This window comes from Nannobrachium achirus (assembly GCF_963921795.1).
Source record: "Nannobrachium achirus genome assembly, chromosome: 15".
In the NCBI taxonomy this organism is placed as follows: Eukaryota; Metazoa; Chordata; class Actinopteri; order Myctophiformes; family Myctophidae; genus Nannobrachium; species Nannobrachium achirus.
The window spans coordinates 44643359-44669986 of record NC_137822.1 but is presented as its reverse complement, the minus strand read 5'-3'; the positions used below and the strand labels follow the sequence as shown (position 1 = coordinate 44669986).

At 44.9% G+C, this 26628-nt stretch overlaps 1 protein-coding gene across 1 annotated transcript; it reads left to right on the top strand.

Annotated features, from left to right (window-relative positions):
* On the top strand, nt 1–26628 carry LOC308299890 (acidic mammalian chitinase-like; the record flags this gene model as incomplete). Its single annotated transcript, XM_080743671.1, has 11 exons — nt 1–58; nt 167–322; nt 697–795; nt 4233–4259; nt 4541–4745; nt 6541–6597; nt 6703–6880; nt 12500–12612; nt 12693–12816; nt 15264–15396; nt 26519–26628. The coding sequence occupies 11 exons, from the start codon at nt 1–3 to the stop codon at nt 26626–26628; spliced, it is 1260 nt and encodes a 419-aa protein (XP_080599797.1).

Below are 26628 nucleotides of genomic sequence, written 5' to 3'. Positions count from 1 at the left end.
ATGACTGAGGACGTGTATGTCAACACCGGGCCAGACCTGACCAAGAAGGTCAGATATGGCAGAGGAGAGAGACAGATGGAGATGGAGGAGAGAAGAGAGAGAGAAGAGACAATAGAAGATATCTATCTCACTCCAGACAACCAAGAACCCATCTATGCCACTCCAGATGACCAAGACCCCGTCTATGCGACTCCAATCGACGAAGACCCCATCTATGTGATTCCAATCGACCAAGACCCTGTCTATGTGACTCCAGGCGAACTTGACCCTGGGACACAGCAGGATGCTGCACAGAACAACACAGAACAAGAGCAGCTTGGAGGTAAAAGATAACCTACAAAAAGGTTAACTAACACGTATGTATGGATGTTACATAAGGACAGTGTAGCGGTGTCTAGAGAAGTGGGTAAACAATGCTCTTTCAAAAACATTTCAAGGGGTCATGCTATGCATGAACCTCGCCCTGCTTTAAAAAAATACTTTATGACAATAATGATCATCAATAACAGTGACCCTGAATGCTACTCTACAGTAAATTAATTTCAGCTTAGTCAATTAAGAACATAAATGACTTGTAGGCTTTACCATCACAACTTGTTAAAAAGTGTCATTTATTTGACCTATGGGACAACACTCTTTAAAACCTATGGTGAGTGATGATGATAAGTCTTAATGTTGGTGTTGTATGTTTTTCAGGCTCTGAAGACTCAAAGCAGAATCGCTACATAGCTGCTGCAGTGTGTGTGGGGCTGGGTCTTCTCCTATTGGCTGGCATCATTATCCTGGTCATACTCTGTGAGTAGCATTCTATAAACACTATCTTTACTGTTGATGGATGTTGATTGGAATACTTTGGGCTCTATTGTGAGGCAGGTGGAGTGGTGTGAGACATGCAGTGGACACTGGACAGACGCACATTTAAAATGTCTGTAGGTGCGTTTGTTTTATTGTGCTTGTGTGTTTGGTGTTTCAGGGTGTACAGTACAGGTGTGGGAGGAGAGGTGTAGTTGACTTACTGATTAGTCAACGTAACGTACAGTATATTTGGATCATAGACCAGGGCTGTCAATGTGGTGGTCCTCCTTGAGGCCGTGAGCCAAATATAGCTTGTGAAGAACAGTATGAATCTGCATCTGATCCCAGGACTCGTTTGGTGTCTGCCTCTAAGTCGCTCTGGATTAAGAGCATCTGCTAAATGCCTAAATTGTAATTGTATCATGCAGCTTTGTTGTAGTTGGCCGATAATAGTCAGCAGTTATTATCACTTCACTTCACAATAATAATAATAATAATAATAATACATTTTATTTGTAACGCACTTTATATTTGAAACAAATCTCAAAGTGCTACATTAAAATGGCAAAAAACGAAGCAAAAGCAAAACAAAGCCAACAAAAGATTAAAAAAAGGACTAACATGGTAAAAACTGTTAAATCCGTAAATTAAGAACACATCTCATGGAAGATTTAAAAGCGCATTTGGTCACCAAAAAAAGGGTTAAAAGCACAAAGGGCATCCAAAAGGTCCTTCTAGGCAAATGCCTTATTAAAAAGAAAGGTCTTTAGTCCCCTTTTAAAAGTGTCAACTGACTGTGGTGCTCTAACGTGGTCAGGGAGGACATTCCACAGCAGAGGAGCAGCTGAGCAAAAAGCCCTGTCCCCCATAGTATGTAGGTTGGTAATTTTTCCCTTGAGTGAGTTCTCCCAGATGTGCATTCATCAACCTGTCTGTCCCAGAGTGAGTATAGGTTGGTCTCAAAGCTACTGTACCACAAACTGTAAAGGCTTCGGAAGAGGGCGGAATGCATCTGCTGCCAACAGGGAGCCATCGGGAACTTGTCGGCAAGAGATGCTTGCCGACGATAAAGCCGTCGGGACCGTTGATGAGAAACTGGACTTTTTCAGTCTTTTTTCCGTCTTTTTCTAGGAGTCGGTAGAATTGAGGGGGTTGTAGAGTGGACCTTTAGTTTGCTACTGCTGCAGAAAAAGCCTAAATAAGCCAGAGCAATTTTCACGTCGCACATTTGAACTACACAACTACATATCAATCTCAACTCTCAATTCCTATACCAATCGAGCAGTTTAGGTACCATCGGTCGGACTAGTGGGACGTCGGAACAATGGGATGTCAGAACAATAACATGCCACTGTTTTCATTTGCCAAGTTTCTGGAAGAAATTGTGTGTTTTTTAAACAAATAGCTGCTACAAGGGTGCCAATTCTTTTGTCCACAACTGTACAGTATCTGTTCCTTTGTCTGAAGAAGAAGCCTGATTAAGACCTAAGCGGTAGAAGCATTGTGCCTTAATAAAAATGATTATCCGGCTTGTTTGAATACTTGATTCTGATTGGTCAATCGCTGAAATCAGAGGTCTGATATTCCCCAATAACAGACAACTCCGCTCTATAACAGACCACTGCCTAATCACCGTGTCGCGGTGGGGGTGGGGGGGGGGGGGGGGGGGGGACGCCCAGCGCAACACTTGTGGAACACTTTCAACTGTCTGTAAACAAGGAAATACTTTGTTTTGTTTTTAGTTTTGAGTCAAATTATTAATTTTATATTTAGCAGCCGGGTAATAAGCGTGATAATGAATGGCTCCTTGGGGATTGACGCCGACGGTACATAACAGGGGATTGACGGTACATAACATAAGTTATCAGGCTGTCGGTCTGTTATGTACTGTCAATCCCCGCAGAGCCATTCATTATCACTTACTTACGTTTTGGGAGCTTGAAAGCAGTTTGCAGTGTTTTACGGTATATCTTCTTTGATTCTCGCCTTGATGCCTTGATGTCCAGCCCTGGCCTAAACACAGACAATAAGGTCTTTGCACACTGCTGCGTTTTTCGGGCCGAATATCGGAGTGAATTTCGGAGTACGTGAATAAAAAAATCAACGTCACGTTATGTCAATCACGTTTGCACACTGCCGCCGGTTTCGTATTTAATTTCGGACCAGGGTTGATTTTTCCCGATGCTCTCTCTCTCTTTCCTCTCTCTCTTTACCTGGCCTACGGCTTTCGGATTTCCAAAACGCAACGAAAACACGCAGTGCAGTGTGCAACCACCTTTAGATGTGCACACAATCATTTCTGTGGCTGAAGGATCTTTCAAGTGAAGGAGAATTTAAGTTTTCCAGACAAACATTGAGTCTTGTACATTACTTCAGTTGGATTGGATGTTGCAACAGCTGTGTGATAAACAGCTTGAAGTGACATACTTTCATTTGTCTTTGTGTACACTACTCATTGTCATGAGAAACCATTTCCCATTTTTTCCCATTTCCTAAATTCTTTTATCACGTGGCTCAGTAGGCGGCAAGGCATCTACATTATAAGGCCGGATTTACACTGCAGTAAAATCCAGCCCAAATCCGATTCTCAAATCCGATCTTTTGGCCAGACTTTTCACACTGCATTTCCAAGTGACCAGATCTGATCTGTGCGTTCAGACTGATTTTAACAGCGGCAGCCGAAAGCTGCCCTGCGTCTACATATCTGCTTTGGTTACCGTGGTAACGACGTAGGCGTCTTTACATTACATCACAACAATGACGCTAGTTGATTACGTTCAGGAAATGCGACATAACAGACAGGCGACAACAACAAAAACAAGCACGTTACAATATTGTTTTTCTCCTTTCTTTTCTTTGCTCTTGAGTTTCGCGCTTCTCTCTGGTTTTATCTATATAGCTCACGTGTTTTCTGTCTTCTCTCTTGTTTTTCTCATGTGCTCAGCGCCGCGCTGTAATGTAATCAATTAGTAAATACTTGCGCTCTGTAATGACGTCATTCGGAGCTCCGCCCTTGGGTCGCGAGTGACGTTTGGACAGTTTGATGTGACTTGCATGTGACTTGCGTATAACTCTATGGGGTGGATGTGTTACTGCTTTCAGACTGAGACAGATGTCCTGATCGGATCTGATTTGAAACCACCGCTGGATGTGGTTTCTAGAAATCGGATTTCATGTGACCTGCATGTGACCTGTCTGCATTTAGAATATTTTAAAAATATCGGATTCCACTCGGACACAGATCTGATTCAGGCTAGATTTCGGTGGCAGTGTAAATCAGGCCTAAGAGTGTTTGTCTGTGCGTCTGTGTGTACCTGAAGCTAATCTGTGTACATGGAGCTTTGTATTGGGTATTGCGGGTAAGCCATTTGTACATTTTAACAGACCGAATATTTTCTTAAAGTATAACTAATCTCTGAATCTTTCTACCTTTGAAGGTCTGGGCGTCAGCCTGGGCAGTTTAGGTGAGTCTCTACAGGTTATGGTGATTAGATGATTAAATGGAATGTTTAAATACAATATTAGAATTTGATAGGGCTTTTACCATCATTAAACACCTACATCAACACAGATTTGTTGCACGCTTACATGCAAACCATACACGCACACACACACGCACAACCCCCGGCCCCCGCCCAAAGGTCCACAATGAAAACAAACATGGCTTTTTGTGCCTTTTGAGATAATAAGTGCATCAAATCAAACAACCAGACAGACAAACTTGTGCCACGTTTCCGTGTTTCAGCCTCTTCGTCCATGCTGGGATGTTACTTCACCAACTGGGCCCAATACAGACCTGGACAGGGGAAGTTTTTACCTGCCAACATCGATCCCAACCTCTGCACCCACCTGTTCTATGCCTTTGCTGTGATAAATGATGCCAATGAGCTGGTAACCTTTGAATGGAATGATGAGACACTCTATAAGTCCTTTAATGGACTTAAAGACAGGTTGGTCTTTGCATAGTAAAAAAGAAAAAAAGAAAAGAAAAGATAAAAAACTAAACTCACAATGCTTGAGACCTTGATGATAATTTGAAAGATGTTGATGATTAGACCTATAATCAGTGGTGGAATTCAAAATGTACTTGCAGAATAGCAGATCTGCAAGCTCACAACGCGTCGCAATGCGACACATTGTGAGCTTGTAGATCGTCTATTTTCGAATAGCCTAGGTATAAAATAGGGCTAAAGTGGATTCATGTATTTTTTTTATAATATAATCATCTGTAAAGTAATTCGTAATTAAGGTTTACAAATAATTGTAGTGGAGTAAAAGTAAAAGTATTGGAAATTGGAAATACTCAAGTACAAATAGCCTATGTCAAAATTCTACCAAAGTACAGTACTTAGATGTACTTTTCACCACTGCCTATAATGTCACTTTAAGCAGGGTTAAAGAGAGGTTGGTCCTTTGCCCCCACCATATGGAATGCGGATCATGTTAGTCATGAATTGCTAGTGATTGATTGATTGATTGATTGATTGATTGATTGATTGAATACTTTATTAAAGGTTTGCATAGGAAAATGTATAGGACAGTACAGTTCATTGGTATACGGTCAACTAAAAGGATAAACACCATGTAAGTGCAGTTTGTCGGTTCCAAACAAACCTCCTAAACAAACCCACTGATGGACCTAGAGTCCTAGATGCAGGCTGTACGCAGGCATAAAGCACACATTGATTGTCCACAGCAACTTGACGTTCTGTCTTGCATGTTTAATTCACCAATATAAAGTGCATATAGGCCTACAAACAGGTTTTCAGGTTATGGCATAGTTCTCTCCACTGTGGCTCTGGCATTGATAAAAAATAAAAAATAAACATTTGTCCACCCAGGTGCATGCCTTCCCTCATTACTTGGGTCTACTTCAGCCTTTGCTGCCGGTCAATCAATTAGACCTGGGAGAGGCTTGCCCTTGGTGCCCAAATCAGCTAATAAATCACTTATCTAACTAATATAACTAATAAACCAAATAATACAAAATAACCGCAACTATAATAACGAAAATAATAACAATAAACTAACATACAAAAGCAGTGCAATGGATTCTACACACCGCAAGAAATGGGCTTGTTTAAAATGGGATCCCTTTTTTTCCTCAATTCATACAACGTTAAATGACAGACAAATAACACTGTAGGCTACTATGCAAAAAATAGCAACAGTCAGAAAACTAAATAAAATACATTGTATTTACAGTAAAAAGGTCAGCGGGGTCAAAGGATAGGCTTTGTCTTTTTCACCAGTTTCGAGTTGCAGCCGCCAGTAAGTGACTTTTCAGAGATGTTTTAAAGGAGGGTAGGTTAAGGCCGTCGGTTGGGCTTTCCACATTTTTGCGGCATAGCAGGAGAACACATTTGACCCTTTGTTTGAGCCAAATCTGTGTTGGACGTGATTTGTGGAGCTGCCTCTGATGTTGCAATTGTGTACATCCTTGATATTTTGTAAGTATTTTGTCAGGTACATCTTAGTGGTGTCATGTATCTTGTACACCAGGCCCATTTCAAGATGCTGTACTCTTGTCAGCTAATGAGTCGCTGCGATACCATATGTGGACTTAATAGTAAAAAATGGGTTGAATGAGTGCTCTCGCTAGAGTTCTTACTGACCAGCGGGCGATCCAAAAAAAATTGTAGATTACCTTTGAATTCATTTGGGCACTGGAAAGATTTGCCTCTAGGATGCAACCCTAGGGAAGATAACCATTGCTGCTGAAATGTGCTTTGTATTTTCTCATAGGAATCCTAATCTCAAAACACTGTTGTCGGTTGGTGGATACAATTTTGGCTCCGAAAAGTGAGACACTTGATATTATATGCTCCACATACATTCAACATTCAGTCATGACATACTCTATTGACAACCTTACAACCTTAATACATCCATGTATTCATGTTTCAGATTCAGCAGAATGGTGTCAACTCCGGGCAACAGAAATACGTTCATCAGGTCCTCCATCGCTCTGCTGACAAAACATGGCTTTGACGGTCTAGACCTGAACTGGGAATATCCAGGATCACGAGGAAGCCCTGCTGGGGACAAACAGAGGTTCACCTTGTTGTGCAAGGTCAGATCCATAGTTCACTTCAGCCACTGTCAGGAACGTACAGTGCACACGTCTTGTTTTTACCGCGTAAAGACGATTTTCACAATCGGTTAGTGTGTGATCAATATGTGTTTGTGGCCATTGATCCACGCAATTAATTGAATTACAGTACATGGACCCTAGCATTCTGGGCTTGTCATCATAACATTTGGCATTTGGAAAACTATAACTATATGGTTTAAGTGGTTAATCCATATGATTGTGTTTGTCATGTTTTTTTAACAGAATGTTTTATCATTTACTTTGAAATATTTATGCATCTGTCAAAAACAGAACTTTTCATTCTAGGTGAAAATCATTCATGTTTTGAGGATGAATGGTTTCACTAGGCTTGTTTCATGTATAACACAGTGTCTGTACAACTTATATAGTTCAGGAGACGATCACTTGGGTTAAGATATACTTTATTGACCAGAATGAAGCAGAAAGCAAGCATCACACAACATGGCATATTGAGCACCCTACTATAGAGACAGCATATAATCTAAGCCTATATCTAAGCGCATAGTATTGGCAGTCTACCTTAGCTCTACTATAAGACAGCATAGAATCTATAGCCTAAGTTAGCATGGTTTGGCATGGGGTTCTGCCTCGGGCCATGGCTCGCTGAACCCACGATCCTCATGTTACCATGAGCATCGAGGGCATAATCTAATTACAGCGAGCCCTGGCCCGATACCCCCCAAAACTACAAACCCCCAAAGCACGCCAAAATCTCAGAATCCCATGCCAGTGCTAGCCAATATTACTAAGCAAAATATTAAGCAATGATATTGGCAGCTTGCCAAAACGCTATAAGTACTGCTAAAGCAATTTAATAATTAAGAATGTTAGCAGCTGCAGACCGAACCCAACGGTGAGGAAGGTGGTACTGCTGACTATAACGATATACTGCAATCTGACTGAGCCATACTAAACACCCTAGAGAAAGCGGAAGCAGCAACATGGACGTATATATATATAGACAGCAGAACCAAAAGCAGCGATGAAACCTTTTAATTCATATAACTACAGCGTCATACAGCTTCACATCCTACCTAACTAAACACCCCAGCAACCACCTAGCTTTTGCATGATAGAATTTATAACTCGCAGCGATGCATAACATGACGAACACACCTATCAATAATGCCAATCCTAGTATATATAGATAACAGCCCACGCCCTATCGATGACGCCGCGACCTCACAGCTGATCGGAGAGAGTCTGTTCGATTGCCGTCTTGATTACTCCAGCTGGGCCCCGTGATTGCTCATCAGTCTCTGTGCGTGCAGGATTTCAGGTTTGCAGAATCTGATGTAGCGCACGTAGGCCGCCGATGACCATCTGCCCAGCGATTTAATGGTAGCCGAGGGCACCAACAGCGCTGCCGTAGTAGCCGCTCCAATCCTTAGGGAGTGTGGAGTGTGGAGTAACGGTGAGAGGCCGCAGCTTTGGCAGATCTCTCTCAGTTTGGTGCTGAACCAGGCGCGCGTCATTGGGCGTCCGCCGTCCGTGCGAAACAGGGGCTCATTCAGCGAAGACATCGGGCGGACCGCCAGGTATTTGAGCATGGAGGTGAAAGGACAAAACACAGTGTTAGTTCTTGCTACCACGACTGGGGTGCCTTCACTAAATTTATCATTTTTTGAATGCTTTAGCAGAATGGTATAATGCGTGGGCTGCATAGATAGATCAGAAAAACAGAGATCCCTAGTTGGATCAAAAGCCAGTGAGTTTGCTGTGTATTCCCCGCACCTAAGAAAAGCATAGAAAGCCATTAGAAGCACTGCTTCTAGCAAGAGATTATCATACTGAGAATACATGCCTCCCCTTAACTTCCCCACCATCCCGTGCAACACCGTGATAGTAATGGGTAATCTGCGGTCATTGCCTTGTGCTTGATCTTTTTTGAGACCGCTGAGCAGGAGCTGGATGGCCGGGTTACTTAAAATGCTTGGGACGGTAGGTTCGAGGCAGCGCAGGTGGAATTGCACGCCCGAAATGAGCGCCTTGATAGAAGGGGGCTGTAATTTCCTAGACTCATACGAGTGTACAATAAATGCGCAGATCAGGGGAATATTAAGTGGGAGGGGGGGACATGTGAACCTGGCACAAAAAGAACGAAAGAACCACCATGCAGAATCATATGATTTAATTGTACTGGGCGCCAGCCCTTTCCTCATGTACTTCGCGGCAGCATCCATGAGGTAGGCCAGAGGCCTTTCCTGGCCTAATCCAGTACCAGCTCCGAGAAAGCTGGAACTTGCCAGCCGAGCTCCGCCGCTCCTGGGCACAGCGTGCGGAACTCCTGGAATTTAAAGCGGGACAGCGCATCAGCAATGCTGTTTTCTTTCCCCGGAATAAAGACTGCCTGGATAATGAAATTACCCTGGAGGCATAGCCAGGTAAGGCGTCTTACAAATTTATTAATCATAGCAATCGACGAGCGGCCCTTGTTAATGACCTGCACCGTTGCTTCATTATCACACAGGACGCATATCCGTTTGCGAGCCCACTCGCCTCCCCAGAGAGATGCTGCCGCTACTATCGGATAAATCTCATACAAAGCAGTAGATTTACATACAGAAGGTAAGTCATTAAATTCCTTTGGCCACCTGCTGGCAAACCACTCCCCGTTGCAATAACCCCCGAACCCCACGGACAGGGCTGCGTCCGTGAAGAATTGCATAGACTCTGGTGATTCTATCTCTGAATTATAGAAAAACGAAATACCGTTCCACTGCTCTAGGAAGAGCGCCCAAAATTTAAGATCCGAGCGGCTCCCCTCGTCTAACTCTATCATGTCTGTCATCTCCTTTTTTGATTTTGACAGGTCGATAAGCCGGGAAACGAAGGAGCGGCCCTGGGGAATGATGCGCATAGCGAAATTTAAATGGCCTAAGAGAGACAATAATTCCCTTTTTGCTGCCTGTGTTTTGTCTAAAAAAGACTTTACGAGTCCCCTAATGCGCACCAATTTTTCTGCTGGTAGGGCCGCCTGCATGCGCACGCTATCAAGCATAATGCCCAAAAATTCGATGCGAGTCGCCGGCCCCACTGTTTTCTCTTCGGATAATGGTACGCCTAGAGAATTGAAAACATGACGTACAATGGAAATGCACCTTGCCGGAGGCGCCGACGCGTAATCAATAGTGAGGAAATCGTCTAACAGGTGCAAAACGAAAGGGAGTTTGTACTCGTTATACAGGACCCAGCACAACGCTTCTGACAAAGTGTCAAAAATCCTCGGGCTGCTGCGGCACCCGAAGGTCAGTTTAACCGCAAAATAGAATTTAGAGCGCCATTGAATTCCGAACAGGTGCCACTGCGAGGGGTGGAGAGGCATCACTTTAAATGCATCCACTATATCCGCTTTTGCCAGCCAGGCCCCCGGCCCCGCACTTTTGATCATTTGAATAGCGTTATCTATTGATGCGTAAAAGAGAGAAAACGGCGCTAGCGGAATCAAGCTATTAATGCTAGGAGTGGGGCTGTTATGGGGCGCGGACAGGTCAAATATGAGGCGCTTTTTTCCCGAATATTTCCTTGTCGCTACTCCTATCGGGCTGACTCTGAACAGGCTAAAAAGAGACCTAGCGAACGGACCGATTAAGTGACCTTTCTTAACTTCCTTCCCTAGGAGCTCGTCAACTACTTCTGGCTCTGCTAGCGCAGACCTGAGGTTTGGACACACAAATGATGTTTTTGGTAGCCAGCATAGCCCTGCTAAAAACCCCCGCATTAGTCCCACAATCAAATATTTAACCCAGCATCTGTTTGGGTGTTCAGAAAGAGCAGCAGTAAGAGCCGGGACATCCACGGGAGTTGATGGGTGATTCTCTTTTATTATTTCCCACTCTTGGGCGTTGGGCGAGACCTCCTGGGACAGACCGACCTGGGATGGTTGTCCGCGCACCAACTGCAAATATGCATGTATTTACAATGTGGAAAGGTACATACGTTCTCATTAAATTGAATGCATATGGGAACTTTACGATTGGGATCGTACGGCACCTGTCTCGTAAAGGCTGGAGCCTGAAGCCCGAGGCCCCTCGCCTGCTGCTGGCCGCTTGGGGTGGGCTTGGTCGGTGCCTCGTGGGCTAGAGCCTTGGGGCACAGCTCGGTTCTGTGGCTGAACGAGCTGCACAGCGAGCAGGACAAAGGGGGATGGGCTGAGAAATGGCGGCTTATCAAGCTTAGATCCTGGACGGACCAGTCGATCCGCTGATTGAAACGCTGGATATGCATTGCAGATTTGGATGAGAAACTTTTGTGATATTCATAGAACAGCCCTCCCCCGTAAGTATACGCCATATCGGCAATTATGGACAAATACGCATCGAGCTCAGCTCTGCGCTCTGGGTATATCTCGCACAGAGTGTCTCTGTAGACACCGAATGCTACAATGAACTCTGCTAGGGTCAAGATTCTGGAGAGCCTGGGGTCGCTATCTTTAAGGATCACTGAAAAGTCCCCGCAATCCACAAAGCGGTCCGCTGAGGACTCTGCCGCGCAGAGCAGAATCTTCACCAGATTTACGTCCTGACCTGTCGAGGCAAGCAGCGCATTTTTAGAAACAGCTAACCCTACTAACCAGCAAGCAAAGAGAAACGGCACTTTACCTGATAGGATCTGGCTGCGCAGCGCGTCGGGGATGGCGGCGGCTGGGGACAGGAAAGCGGATCCTGTGGCTGGAGCGGGAACGGCCGTTCCCAGATTCTTCCGTGGCAGGTTGTGCATGTCGGAGGGCAAATGCATGGCTGCTTCCATGACTCCGGTCTTTGGGCCCGCCTCGCTTCCTGCCTCGAGCGAGTCGAGGCGCTGGCTCATCCCGGACAAGGCGTTCTTGATATCCGTCAGCGCTAACAGGACCGTGGGATCCACGGTGCCTGCGGGGGTGCCGTTGTCGGGCGCCCCTTCGTTGGATGGATTGCCCTCTGCGGGCTTTTTCTTTTTTGCTGGGCCGGTATTGTTGACTTTCGCCGCTCTTTTTCCCCGGGCTTTGGCTTTGGGTGTTCCGGACGTCTGTGGCTCCACTTGAGCTGCTCGTTCGGCCTCTACCAGGAACTGAAACAAGCCTTCATGGTCAAGCCCGGCGGGGGCAGACAGCCCATTTGCATACAACACCTCCAGTATTTTGTTCACTGGCCAGTCGGCTATTTTTATCTGCGGGGTCTGCGGGTTCAGCCTGATACTCCTGCGGGGGGTGGGGGGAACGACCGTCCCCAGCTGAGCCGCCGGAACACCGGTATCCGGGATCGCCTCCTCTACTTCCGCTTCGTCGAAGACTTCTCCCTCCTCGTCTGATACCGCCGCGGACATGCTGAACATGGTGAGTAACACACAACCTAACACCAACACTTCAACCAACCTCATCGACAGTTAACACGGTAGTGGAATGAGCAGAGAAACAGCGTGTAGTAGCAGCGTGGTAGCAGTAGCAGTGCTATGCAACGAGACTGAGTCCCACCATCTGACTTCCCTAAGAACTATGGGTAAGGGGGGGGGCAGGACCTAGTGACCCACCCCCCTCCGCGCGCGCGCTCCCTTAGGACCGCCCCCTGAACTCGCTTTGATCCTTACGAATCGTCGCACTATGAACTGCGACAGGCCTATGAGACGGAGGGAGCAGCCACTGGTCGCCCCAGACTCATACTTACTGCTGCAGTGGCAGCTGGGAAACCAACCATCGACGCTGGTTATGAAATAGCAGAGATTTCTAGGTATGTATGAGACGAGTTAAAAAGATTTGATGGCTAAGTCTGGACGTGGGTGAACCGACATCTCACTTCCATTTCCTCAGGTACCTGGACATGATCAACGTGATGACGTACGACTTCCATGGCTCATGGGAGCAAGTCACAGGCCATTACAGTCCTCTGTACAAGGGCTCCCAAGACACTGGAGAAAACATTTACTTCAATACAGTGAGAATTCACCTTTGCTTGCGTTTGTATTAATCAACAAGGCCAGCATTGAGACCAAGGTGATCGATTGTCTGTTTCTATATATTCTGTGGTGCAGCAAATTATCTTTACAACTCACAGATCGTGATCCTTCGTGTAGTGTTTTATTTTTTTACAGCAAATTTAGATATAGTTTTAGTCAATCTCTTGAATTAAATTAGTTTTAGTAATATCCAGGCAGACTATTTTTTGGTTAATATGGTTTTAGTTGACTTAATATCAAACAACTTTAGTTGACTAAATCTACAGTTAATTTAGTCGCCTAAAATGTATTTTGGCAGGCCTTGATGGTGTCGTGATTGATTTTACACTTATTTGCATGCTGAAAATATCCAAAGTACCAGTAAGCGACCGTCAGGTCACAGTATACACAAAGAGGCCTGTAAGTGGCATTGGTTCCACCCACAAGTGTGTACGACAAACGGTTAATGAGTAAAGCCAAATAAAGTTTGGGCCAATCAGAGGAGGGGGCGGGGCAAAGTTAAACCAATTAAGGTGAAGGACTCTAAATCAAGTCAATTGACACCACCCACAAGTTTGTACGACAAATGGTTGATGAGTAAAGCCAAATAAAGTTTTGGCCAATGAGGGGAGGGGCGTGGCAAAGTTAAACCAATGAAGGTGAAGGACTGTTCGAGCAGCAGGAGTCGGTGGTCCCCGGGAATTCCCCATGAGGGTGTTGATTAGGACATTATTGCACTATTTGGCGGCGGTGGCAGGGGGTCCCTGGGGGTCCGTGGAGGTCCGGGGGTCCTGAAGGTTGTGGTTTGGCAGGCAAGGAGTGTGTGTGGAAATAGGGGCAACGATGGCGGAGATATGAGTAGGGCAAAAGTGTGACGTGACGTGGCGTGACAGACCGACAGACTGACTGACTGACTGACGGACGGACGGACGGACGGACGGACGGACGGACGGACTGACAGACAGCCGGTGGAGGTTTTGATAGTAAATGCGACCTGGCGGTCGCAACAAGCTGACAACGTGTCGCTGCGCGACTTGTTTTGAGCTTGTAGATCTGCTATTTCCAGAGTGCAACACCCGAGCACTGGATCTCCTCTCCACTAGTCCCTCCCATAGATTTTTGTCTCCACCAGCCGAAAGGCATGGGGAGAGTATGTTTTCCACTCCGTCCGTGCGTCCGTCCGTCAGTCCGTTACCAGCTAATCTCCGGCGCTGTTGGCCCGGTGGCTGCCAAACTGTGCACACACACTCCTTGGATACCAATTCAGAACCTCTGCCCCAATTTGTTCACATGCGCCTGTTCTAGCGCCACCTAGAGGCAGATTTTTGCAAAACTAACCTTTGCCAGTACTCCTACAGATTCTGTCCAAATATCTCGCAAATCAGTAGACAGTATCTCTAGAGTCATGTGATCGACATGGATCTGTCCAATTTTCCATATTCCATCCTGATTGGCTAAAACTGTCTTCCAAAGATTGCAGGATTGGTCCGTTTTGAATAAAATGCCTGAAATCACGAACGCAGTGTACAATTATGGTGAAATTGTGCATGCACATTCCCAATAGGCAGTGGAATGAATGCCACTTAAAAAAATCTAATCCGCCTCATGGTGGCGCTATAACAGGCCGATTCATGTTTTTACCTATAACTCTACCGATCAGTGTACAACTTTGTATGTACACTCCCTAGAGGCCAAGGAAATACCTTTGCCCTGCATTTTTCATATCTGCCTTTTATAGCGCCACCAAAAGGCCGACTTATGTAAAACAAATCTTTTCCTATTATTCCTTGAGATTTTATCCAAAAATCATGCAAATCAGTACACCGTATCTCTATAGTCATGTGATCAAGACGGATCTGTAAGATATTTCATATTCCATCCTAATTGGCTAACATTGGCTTCCAAAGTTTGCAGGATTGGTACATTTTGAACAAAATGACTTAAATCATGAACGCAATTTGTGATTACAGAGAAATTCTGCACGCACATTCCCACTAGGTCAAGGAACAAATGCCACTCTTTTCACATTGGCCTGTTATAGCGCCACCAGCAGGTCGACTTTTGCCAAACAAATGTTTGGAACAAAATGCCTCAAATCATACATGCAGCGTCACATTGCCGTTAAAGGCCAAATAAGACATGGCACCCTTTTCACATGCATTTAGTGCCACCAGGACCTACCTGACCTGGTGGAGACCTGTGCTCGTTTTACTCTCGTTTTTATTTGTTGATGAATTTATCAATATATTTAGTCCCAGTTTTACTCCTCATAGCTTAGTTTTTGTATAGTTTTTATTTTGTTTTTGTCAGTGAAAAAAAGATAGTCAACAAACATTTTTCGTCGTTGACATTTTAGTTTTAGTTGACAAAATCAACACTACCTTAGTATCAATTGCAATGCCTTATGAGTAAATAGTGATGTGTTTGTTCTTCCTCGTTTCCTCAGGCCCGCTACATAAAAGACAACAGGTTTGGGGGAGCGTTTGTATGGGCTCTGGACTTTGATGACTTTGCAGGAGAGTTCTGCAGCCAGGGCAGCTATCCTCTCATCACTCACCTGAAATCTCTTCTCAATTCAGGTAAGTAATTAAACATCAAACAATGTCATTCTATGATGATGATGATGATAATGATGATACACTTAAAGGTAGGATAAGTACTACGATTTACACCACAATTTGTGTAAATGTATCTCAAAATAAATTAACCCTTTTGTATGGAATATTTACGTAAATCATTATTCCTCCATAGATCTCCCTCCCCCTCCACCTACAACAGCAGGGGTAGAAACACCATCTCCAACCAAAGGGCTTGCTGACACCACTACAAGGGTAGAAACGCCATCTCCAACCAAAGGGCTTGTTGACACAACTACAAGGGTAGAAACGCCATCTCCAACCAAAGGGCCCGCTGACACAAGAGTAGAAACGGCATCTCCAACCAAAGGGCTCGCTGACACAACTACAAGAGTAGAAACGCCATCTCCAGCCAAAGGGCTCGCTGACACAACTGCAAGGGTAGAAACGGAAACGGCATCTCCAACCAAAGGGCTCGCTGACAAAACTACAAGGGTAGAAACAGCATCTCCAACCAAAGGGCTCGCTGAGACAACTACATGGGTAGAAACGCCATCTCCAACCAAAGGGCTCGCTGACACAAGAGTAGAAACGGCATCTCCAACCAAAGGGCTCGCTGACACAACTACAAGGGTAGAAACACCATCTCCAGCCAAAGGGCTCGCTGAGACAACTACAAGAGTAGAAACGCCATCTCCAACCAAAGGGCTTGCTGACACAAGAGTAGAAACGGCATCTCCAACCAAAGGGCTTGCTGACACAACTACAAGGGTAGAAACACCATCTCCAACCAAAGGGCCCGCTGACACAAGAGTAGAAACGGCATCTCCAACCAAAGGGCTTGCTGACACAACTACAAGGGTAGAAACGGCATCTCCAACCAAAGGGCTCGCTGAGACAACTACAAGAGTAGAAACGCCATCTCCATCCAAAGGGCTCGCTGACACAACTACAAGAGTAGAAACGGCATCTCCAACCAAAGGGCTCACTGACACAACTACAAGAGTAGAAACGGCATCTCCATCCAAAGGGCTCGCTGACACAACTACAAGGGTAGAAACGGCATCTCCAACCAAAGGGCTTGCTGACACAAGAGTAGAAACGGCATCTCCAACCAAAGGGCTTGCTGACACAACTACAAAGGGTAGAAACACCATCTCCAACCAAAGGGCCCGCTGACACAAGAGTAGAAACGGCATCTCCAACCAAAGGGCTTGCTGACACAACTACAAGGGTAGAAACGGCATCTCCAACCAAAGGGCTCGCTGAGACAACTACAAGAGTAGAAACGCCATCTCCAACCAAAGGGCCCGCTGACACAACTACAAGGGTAGAAACGCCATCTCCATCCAAAGGGCTCACTGACACAACTACAAGAGTAGAAACGGCATCTCCAACCAAAGGGCTCGCTGACACAACTACAAGGGTAGAAACGCCATCTCCAACCAAAGGGCTCGCTGACACAACTACAAGGGTAGAAACGGCATCTCCATCCAAAGGGCTCGCTGACACAACTACAAGGGTAGAAACGGCATCTCCAACCAAAGGGCTCACTGACACAACTACAAGGGTAGAAACGGCATCTCCAACCAAAGGGCTCGCTGACACAAGAGTAGAAACGGCATCTCCAACCAAAGGGCTCGCTGACACAAGAGTAGAAACGGCATCTCCAACCAAAGGGCTCACTGACACAACTACAAGGGTAGAAACGGCATCTCCAACCAAAGGGCTCGCTGACACAAGAGTAGAAACGGCATCTCCAACCAAAGGGCTCGCTGACACAAGAGTAGAAACGGCATCTCGAACCAAAGGGCTCGCTGACACAAGAGTAGAAACGCCATCTCCATCCAAAGGGCTCGCTGACACAAGAGTAGAAACGCCATCTCCATCCAAAGGGCTCGCTGACACAAGAGTAGAAACGCCATCTCCAACCAAAGGGCTCGCTGACACAAGAGTAGAAACGGCATCTCCAACCAAAGGGCTCGCTGACACAAGAGTAGAAACGCCATCTCCATCCAAAGGGCTCGCTGACACAAGAGTAGAAACGGCATCTCCAACCAAAGGGCTTGCTGACACAACTACAAGGGTAGAAACGGCATCTCCAACCAAAGGGCTCGCTGAGACAACTACAAGAGTAGAAACGCCATCTCCATCCAAAGGGCTCGCTGACACAACTACAAGAGTAGAAACGGCATCTCCAACCAAAGGGCTCACTGACACAACTACAAGAGTAGAAACGGCATCTCCATCCAAAGGGCTCGCTGACACAACTACAAGGGTAGAAACGGCATCTCCAACCAAAGGGCTTGCTGACACAAGAGTAGAAACGGCATCTCCAACCAAAGGGCTTGCTGACACAACTACAAGGGTAGAAACACCATCTCCAACCAAAGGGCCCGCTGACACAAGAGTAGAAACGGCATCTCCAACCAAAGGGCTTGCTGACACAACTACAAGAGTAGAAACGGCATCTCCAACCAAAGGGCTCGCTGACACAACTACATGGGTAGAAACGGCATCTCCATCCAAAGGGCTCGCTGACACAACTACAAGGGTAGAAACGGCATCTCCAACCAAAGGGCTCACTGACACAACTACAAGGGTAGAAACGGCATCTCCAACCAAAGGGCTCGCTGACACAAGAGTAGAAACGGCATCTCCAACCAAAGGGCTCGCTGACACAAGAGTAGAAACGGCATCTCCAACCAAAGGGCTCGCTGACACAAGAGTAGAAACGGCATCTCGAACCAAAGGGCTCGCTGACACAAGAGTAGAAACGCCATCTCCATCCAAAGGGCTCGCTGACACAAGAGTAGAAACGCCATCTCCATCCAAAGGGCTCGCTGACACAAGAGTAGAAACGCCATCTCCAACCAAAGGGCTCGCTGACACAAGAGTAGAAACGCCATCTCCATCCAAAGGGCTCGCTGACACAAGAGTAGAAACGCCATCTCCATCCAAAGGGCTCGCTGACACAAGAGTAGAAACGGCATCTCCAACCAAAGGGCTCGCTGACACAAGAGTAAAAACGCCATCTCCATCCAAAGGGCTCGCTGACACAAGAGTAGAAACGCCATCTCCAACCAAAGGGCTCGCTGACACAAGAGTAGAAACGCCATCTCCAACCAAAGGGCCCGCTGACACAACTACAAGGGTAGAAACGCCATCTCCAACCAAAGGGCTCACTGACACAACTACAAGGGTAGAAACGGCATCTCCAACCAAAGGGCTCACTGACACAACTACAAGAGTAGAAACGGCATCTCCAACCAAAGGGCTTGTTGACACAACTACAAGGGTAGAAACGCCATCTCCAACCAAAGGGCTTGTTGACACAACTACAAGGGTAGAAACGCCATCTCCAACCAAAGGGCCCGCTGACACAAGAATAGAAACGCCATCTCCAGCCAAAGGGCTCGCTGACACAACTACAAGGGTAGAAACGCCATCTCCAACCAAAGGGCTCGCTGACACAAGAGTAGAAACGCCATCTCCATCCAAAGGGCTCGCTGACACAACTACAAGGGTAGAAACGCCATCTCCAACCAAAGGGCTTGTTGACACAACTACAAGGGTAGAAACGGCATCTCCAAACAAAGGGCTTGTTGACACAACTACAAGGGTAGAAACGGCATCTCCAAACAAAGGGCTCGCTGACACAACTACAAGGGTAGAAACGGCATCTCCAAACAAAGGGCTCGCTGACACAACTACAAGAGTAGAAACGGCATCTCCAACCAAAGGGCTTGTTGACACAACTACAAGGGTAGAAACAGCATCTCCAACCAAAGGGCCCGCTGAGACAACTACAAGGGTAGAAACGGTATCTCCAACCAAAGGGCCCACTGACACAAGAGTAGAAACGCCATCTCCAACCAAAGGGCCCGCTGACACAACTACAACTGCAACCAACAAAACAGCGCCTAGTGCTTCCTTTTGTGCAGGCAGGGCAGATGGAGTTTATGCCAAGCCTGATACCCCAGGGTCCTATTACAACTGTGGACATGGCATCACTCACATCCAACACTGTCCCGGAGGTTTAGTTTTTCGAGGCAGTTGCAAGTGTTGCGGCTGGCCTTAATAATGGGAAGCACATCATTGTCATGCATCCTGATAAGCACTTGGAATTGACCGAATTCACGTTACACAACTTCCTGGTGCTGACGTCACGGTTGAAGGGGAAAACCCATAGAAAGCCCATAGAGTTAACACAGAAATCGCAGATTTAATGCAATTTCCGAATAGAAAAGTATAAAATACGGCTAGCATGATCAAGAACACAAGATAGTAAAAGGCACAAAGCGTTATAATTTACTTTACCGTTCGAAATAATGATTTGTTGGCTTTAAGTCCAGCAATTTCTGTGTTATTTTACCCTTCAAAGCTGACGTCAGCACCAGAAAGTTGCTGAGAAATTTGTTGAGTGCGCATGCGTGGGCGGGCCGTGAATAGGGTCTATTGTAGGAGTTGAGGCTTTACATTTTATTTGACTCTGTAATGTATCGCATTGTGAGGTGTTGTGAGCTGAAGATTGTGTATTAAGTTTTTGCCTCATTCTTATATGTGTTATATTTGACAATCTGGCCAATTTCACCAATCTTAGTACTTTGATAGTAGTTGATACTCTTTGATGTAATAATTCCCTATTGCTCTCTTTTGAGGTATTAAGAATGTCCTAAAAGTCCTTATCTTGTCACTTAACTGCGGACCCCCTAATATTTGTTGGGTGGTTCAGCATTATTTGGACAGAAAAATAAAAAATGTATATCCGTTACAACAGCGCAATCTAGAACAAGAACACCGTAATTTGGTGCCACGGTGGCACATGGTGAAAAAAAAAAGTACATAAGTAGCCAAGTCCATTTTACTAATAGTGTCAAAGATGCCAAAAAAGGGAACAGGGAGGATCATAATGCTATAGAGCCTCTGGCGTGTAAATCCCTAATTCCCTTTAAAACCGCTCTGACTACTACTCAAAACTGGTAACAGAAACAGCCTAACCATACCTCCCCCTGACCCTTCTATTGTAAATACCATTTATTTTGCATTGTATTTTACTACTTCTCTGATATCTTCTGCATAGTACTGTGTTCTGTCTGTCATACAGTGTTGAGTTAAAAAAAAGGATCTCAATGTAAATAAGCTGTGTCATCCTCGAGCTTATCCTTTTAGTTGACCTTACCAGTGAACTGTACTGTCATGAAACTGTACCTTTTCCTATGCAAACTTCTAATAAATACTTCAATCAATCAATCAATCAATCAATCAATCAATCAATCAATCAATCAATCAAGTCACAGTGTTTTGACAGCACACTTCAAGGATACATGAATTTACATGGTGTTTTGCACACACATACCCTCCCACACATGACTCTTGTTCTCTCTCTCTCACACACACACACACACACACACACACACGCACACACACACACACACACACACACACTCTATTAGGCGCCGTAGAGACATCTGCGTCACGCATCATCATCTTATCGTCTGAGAATGGCCACTGGGGGCGCCGTACTAATGCATTCTCAATGCAAGGTTGTTTGGTGTTTTGTCGTTGCCGTGTCTCTTCAAGAGCGTACAGGCTGCGGTTGAGCTTGAGACACGGCAACGACAAAAAACCAAACAACCTTCCATTGACAATGCATTAGTACGGCGCCCCCAGTGGCCATTCTCAGACGATAAGATGACGATGCGTGACGCACATGTGTGAGCGCGGCCCTACTCTCTCTCAAGCCTCTAGGTTTGTTTTGAGGTGTCGTGGAACTCCTCACTGCCTCATGGGACTGAGTTACTAGGGCACAAGGTGGAGGGGCCTTCATTATTTTATACTTTAGCTAATTTTGAATATAATTATGTATTTTAAGCGAACATTTGTAACTCAAATTTTGCTTCTGGGGCGGTCCCTGGAACTAAATATTTTGAGATGGGGGTCTGTAGCCAAATACATATCATTTTGGGGGTCCTTCACATGAAATAATTTGAGCACAACTTGACATAGAACATAGGTTTTTCAAAAAACCTTAGAAGGATTTGAAATATTCAAAGACTTGCACACATTTTCAAGATTTTTCAAAAATATCAGATCTACAAGCTCGCAGCACGGCACTCGGTGCCACGCTGTGAGCTGATGTATATCTTCTATTTTTCATGGGGGGCCCACAGTGAATCCTTGAACCCAGGGCCCAGAATTTGGTGCGACACCCCTGAGTGTGCGTTTGCCGTAACATTTTGCTCACATTGTGACATTTTCCCAGTTACTGTACGTCCAAACCCCCTTAAATCTGTTAAAGACAGGCTGCGATGTGAATTACCACACTTAAATGACTTCACTCTTCTCTCAAAAATGTTGCCTCTTTCATTTGGGGAGGATTACAGATCTGTAAGAGTCCTTTTGGGACCCTTGGCAGTACCCCACACCTCACGTTCAACTTTGGGACATTTGATACATTTCCTACATGGATTTACATTTCCGCCTATTGTAGGTATGTGTTCAAATAACTATATCTCCCATTTGAATTCAGATATTGACATTTGTCTTTTCTAGGATGTAGAGGGAATCTACATGAGTTTATGCCTCAACCCCCATACGGACATGGTTTATTTTTTTGTTTGGGGTGTATAACTTTATATATCAATTACACCACGTTTGCAGTAAAATATTTGTATACAAGAATCCATTTCATGTATGGGAGGCCTTAGAGATGAGGAGAAACTATGTTGTGTCTGGTTCTACCTCCGGTAGGGGTAGGCCTCAATTTTCTGGAGCCAGAGTCACATTACTCAATAAATAATTCTTCACATATCTCAATTATACACATCTTAGAGGTCCCAATTTCCCCAAATAGAGTTGGTTTGTTTCACCAGGTTATCAGGTCTAATTGAGCACATGTGTGTTCAATTGGCTCCCTACCATGGAGTCAATACAAATCACCCAATCTGTCAATACCAACAAACACATATAATTCTTTGCAACCAACAATAAATACAGTGCAATTCAAACGTGTGACCCTGTTGAGAAATAATGTCAGTTAAAACATATGGGGAACACTGCAAACATACTCAAGTCTGTTAACAGAGTTTGGCAGTGGCAAGGTGAATTGGCACATTACCTCCCCCCTCTCCAGGCGCAGCCGTGGTGGCAAACAGCTTCTTGCGCGGCCCATAGCAGTTTTAGAGGGCCGTCTTGAAGCCCCTTGGCCAGGCCACTGGCAGTAGCTGGCAGTTGCCCCTCCCCCCCTTGTGACACCCCTGACTGTGGATGTCCCACCTTTCTATGCACTCTCTGCCTCATGTGGTAACCAGGCTTTTCTCTTCGCAGATGAGTAAGCCTGGCTACACAAGGTTACTCTTCAGTGCTCCTGGTGTCTTGCTTTTTATTCGTATTTTTTTTGCAGAGCACTCAGGGCGTTTTTTGGGGTAGCAATCTTACCTGGATAGTGTAATTGACAACAGATATACTTGTCTTAGCGTGGTCGGTTTATATTTTATAATAGCATTTAACATAGTAGAGTAACATAGAGCAGTTCAAATTCCACCCTGGTAAACTCACATAAACACCCTATACATAAATACTAGGATACTCATATAATTAACACATGTAATAGTTTAAGACTTGAATGCTAGATATTTCCAATGTACATTTATAAAACATAATATACCAAGTACCACCATTACAGTATGTTGCTGCTGCAAACCATTTTGGTGCCCAGCGCAAAACTGGCCGTCAGGTGCCCCCCCCCCCCCCCCCCCACCCCCCCCCCGTGTTTTTCCAGTGTTTTCCGAGTTTTTCACGCTTTAACAGCAACCAGCCATAACACCATAACATAGACCTATATAACAACAGCAACAGATATCTAACACCAGCAACAGCACCATAACATCACTGCCAAAGTTGATATTCGTTGCTGAGTGCTCTCTGCAATCGTGGGGGAGAGGAGAGGGGAGGGAACGGGGTTTGACTGAGCACATTGACTGAGTGAGCAGGACACACCGGCACCCCATCAGGGATGATCAGGACGGTCATCACACACACTTGCATGCCGATGTTGGTTATGCCGTGATTATTTAGGCGGAGCAAATACATATTAGTTATTATGATGATAACCGATGCACAGTGCGCCATGCGTGCGTCATGGTAGCAGCGGCACTGTACAACCAGTAACTTCCTCCACTGGTGATGTCATCACTGCAATTCTGTACAGCTGCCTTTTCAGAACTTCTCATTTTAAGTCATTTCCATATCATTATATTTTTAGAAAAAGTTTGGTGACAGGAGCGTAGGACAAAAGTGCATGTATTCAGAAGGAGATCTCTGATAATGACAAAAAAGGACCCGCACACTGTCAGGAACTTGCACAAAATATAGCCTACTGCTCTTTATTCAACGATTCAGTAATTAGACCTTCATCAGGACAGACAATCGTAATCATATAATTATATTAAAAAGCAACTGATATAGTTGTCTAGATATGGACTAGTATGTAAATATCTGAAATATCCAAACCCAGTTCCATCACTATACATAACATAACACATGAATGCAAAACACTTCATTGATCTGTCTGTCTGTGGTATTAAAATGAAACAGATGACTATTATTCATGTATTAGTTACATACTCTCACATTTAACTAAATAATAAAATGAAATGGAAATATGAATAGGCCTATGAATTATCCTCTTGAACACCAGCATGCTTATAGTGGGAGGAAAATTGCAAAAAAAATAAATAGCAGATCTACAAGCTCACACCATATGGTGAATAGATTTGGTGTACACAACTAAGTGGTTCAGTACAGTGCATAATGGGCAGAATTGCAAGGCAGACAAACCAAAGCAAACACTTCAATTATTACATGTACAGTTTATATGTTTGTTGTACTGTACCAACGCACCACATAACTGTTACATATAAATATTACTAGATCATGTACTACTACATAACTATTATAGATCATGTATACTAATACTTAACTATTTCACAAATCCAATGGCGCTTGGAAGCACATGATACGTCATGCCATCCTCCTTTCCATCCTCCACCAGACAGTCGTATGTAACGAAACATAACACAGTCTTCAACCCAATGATTGTATTTATCATCAGGCTGCCCATTGGACCAGTACCTGTAGAAGTATAAACATTTCATTCATTAAAATACCTTCACAAGAATGTTTTTTCTCTAAATGTTTTGTTTTTAATCATCATATTATATGTATTACATACAAATCAACTGGATAATAAAATAAACAACACACACAGTATAATTCTATTTCTATAGTGTTTAATATCATTTAAGCTGGCAATACACTACAAGATAATCGGGCCCGACTGAATCGGGTAGAATTAAACACTACAGGATATTTTTTTCAGATTATTTTACCAGATAATCTAAACGGGCTCAGACTAGCCGTTTTGAACAGTCGGGCGCTCCGCACGCTACAGGATTCTATCCCGATTGAGTCGGGCTCGAACACAGCAATAATAAATAATATAATGAATACAAGATGCCACGGGGGCTGTTCTGAGAGCAGTGCTTTGCAACACGCACGCACACGCACATACAAACACATGACGTTATCCACTGACTCAACACACAACACCGCCTCACGCAACGAAAAAAAAAGCTTCAATATGGAAGTTGTGTCCTATTTTGACGATAATTTGAGTTCACTTTGACACGTTTCATGTAGCCTACATCCAGCTCTGACATCCCCTCTCTCTCCTGCGCTAAAGTGCCGCTCCGTCCTTCTCATGCTGCCTGATTTATAATTAGTCGTATGACTGTGTAGCGCACCCAGAACAAGATCTCCAAGACCAAACTGTGTCTGTCCCGTGCCACGTTGTAGGCTTGTAGATCAGGATGGGCGTGTAGCCTACTTCTTTGACTCGCAAGTAGAGATGGGATTTATGGTTCTTTGAAGTGAGCCAGATCTTTGGGATCCGTTCCTTTCAAAGAGCCGTTCAAAAGACTGGCTCATTAGTTACTTTGTAGATTTTGATTATAATTACAAATAACTTCAACCCTATATACATTTATTTCTGCCATATATAGGTAGGCCTACATACCTGCCATTTGAAAATTGCCGATCTACAAGCTCACAATGCGTTGCATTGTGAGCTTGTAGATCGGCTATTTTCAAAAGATTTTTCTACATTTTATTCATTGGAAAATCTGTGAAACAGGACATTCTGCCTACTTTCTACTATTGGTACTCTGTAGGCTACTTTAATTAAATGTTGAATGATACCAATACGTTTGTACTTTTACTCAAGTATATTAACATTCCAAAAACCTCTACTTGTGGCAGAGTATTTCCACATTGATTGCAGTAGGCTATTTTCCCACCACTGTTCATTAGAAAGGAACGGCTCCCTACTGCGACCGGATCCCATCGTTCATTTCAAAGAGCCGTTCAAAATACTCGATTCGTTCGCGAACGTCCCACTTACTTGCAAGGGACGTGTGCTGGTCGCAGTCTTTCTTCTGTTTGTTTGATATGCGCTGCCGTTGAGTTTTAATTTAAATCCCAATCATTCATGATACAACCTGATGGACGGACGGACGGACGCTATGAAAAGTCTGTCTGTGTGCGGGCGCGTATGTGTGTGTGTGTGAGTGAGTGAGAGGCAGAGGGAGAGGGAGAGGTGGAGAGAGGGAAAAAAAAAAGAGATGGATCCGTCACTCAGTCAGATGTATGCTCAGAGACTTGCGTCTATCAGCGGCTGCTGTAGGCTACCTATTTTCTGTCAGTCTCCTGCTGCTCTTCCAGTCTTCCAGACCAGTACTGATCCAGGAAAATATCAAACATGTTTGAAAAGAGTCGGGCTACCCCCGATCGTCCTCCGAGCCACTCGGCTGGGCTCCGAGTGGATCTGTGAGACCTCATGCTAGACGACGCTCATGCCCGATAGTCGGGCACGTTTCAGTCGGAGGAAGCCCGATTGTCGGGGGGGTAATTAAGTAGCCCGATTATCGGCTAGTGTAGGGCCAGCTTTAGGGAAAAGAATGGAAATATGTGAAATGTTGTTGAAATTATGAAATGTAGAGTAGAAGAATGAAGGTTAAAGTCTTACATTGATGTGGTCAGTGGAGTTCCATCCACCCACTGCCAGTCTCCTTCATTGTCTCTGTCACTCAACCCCAGCCACACCCACTGGACTCCAACGGCTCTGTCAACAACCCTGGCAACCAAGTCCTGGACAGAAAAGCAGCTGGTTACTGA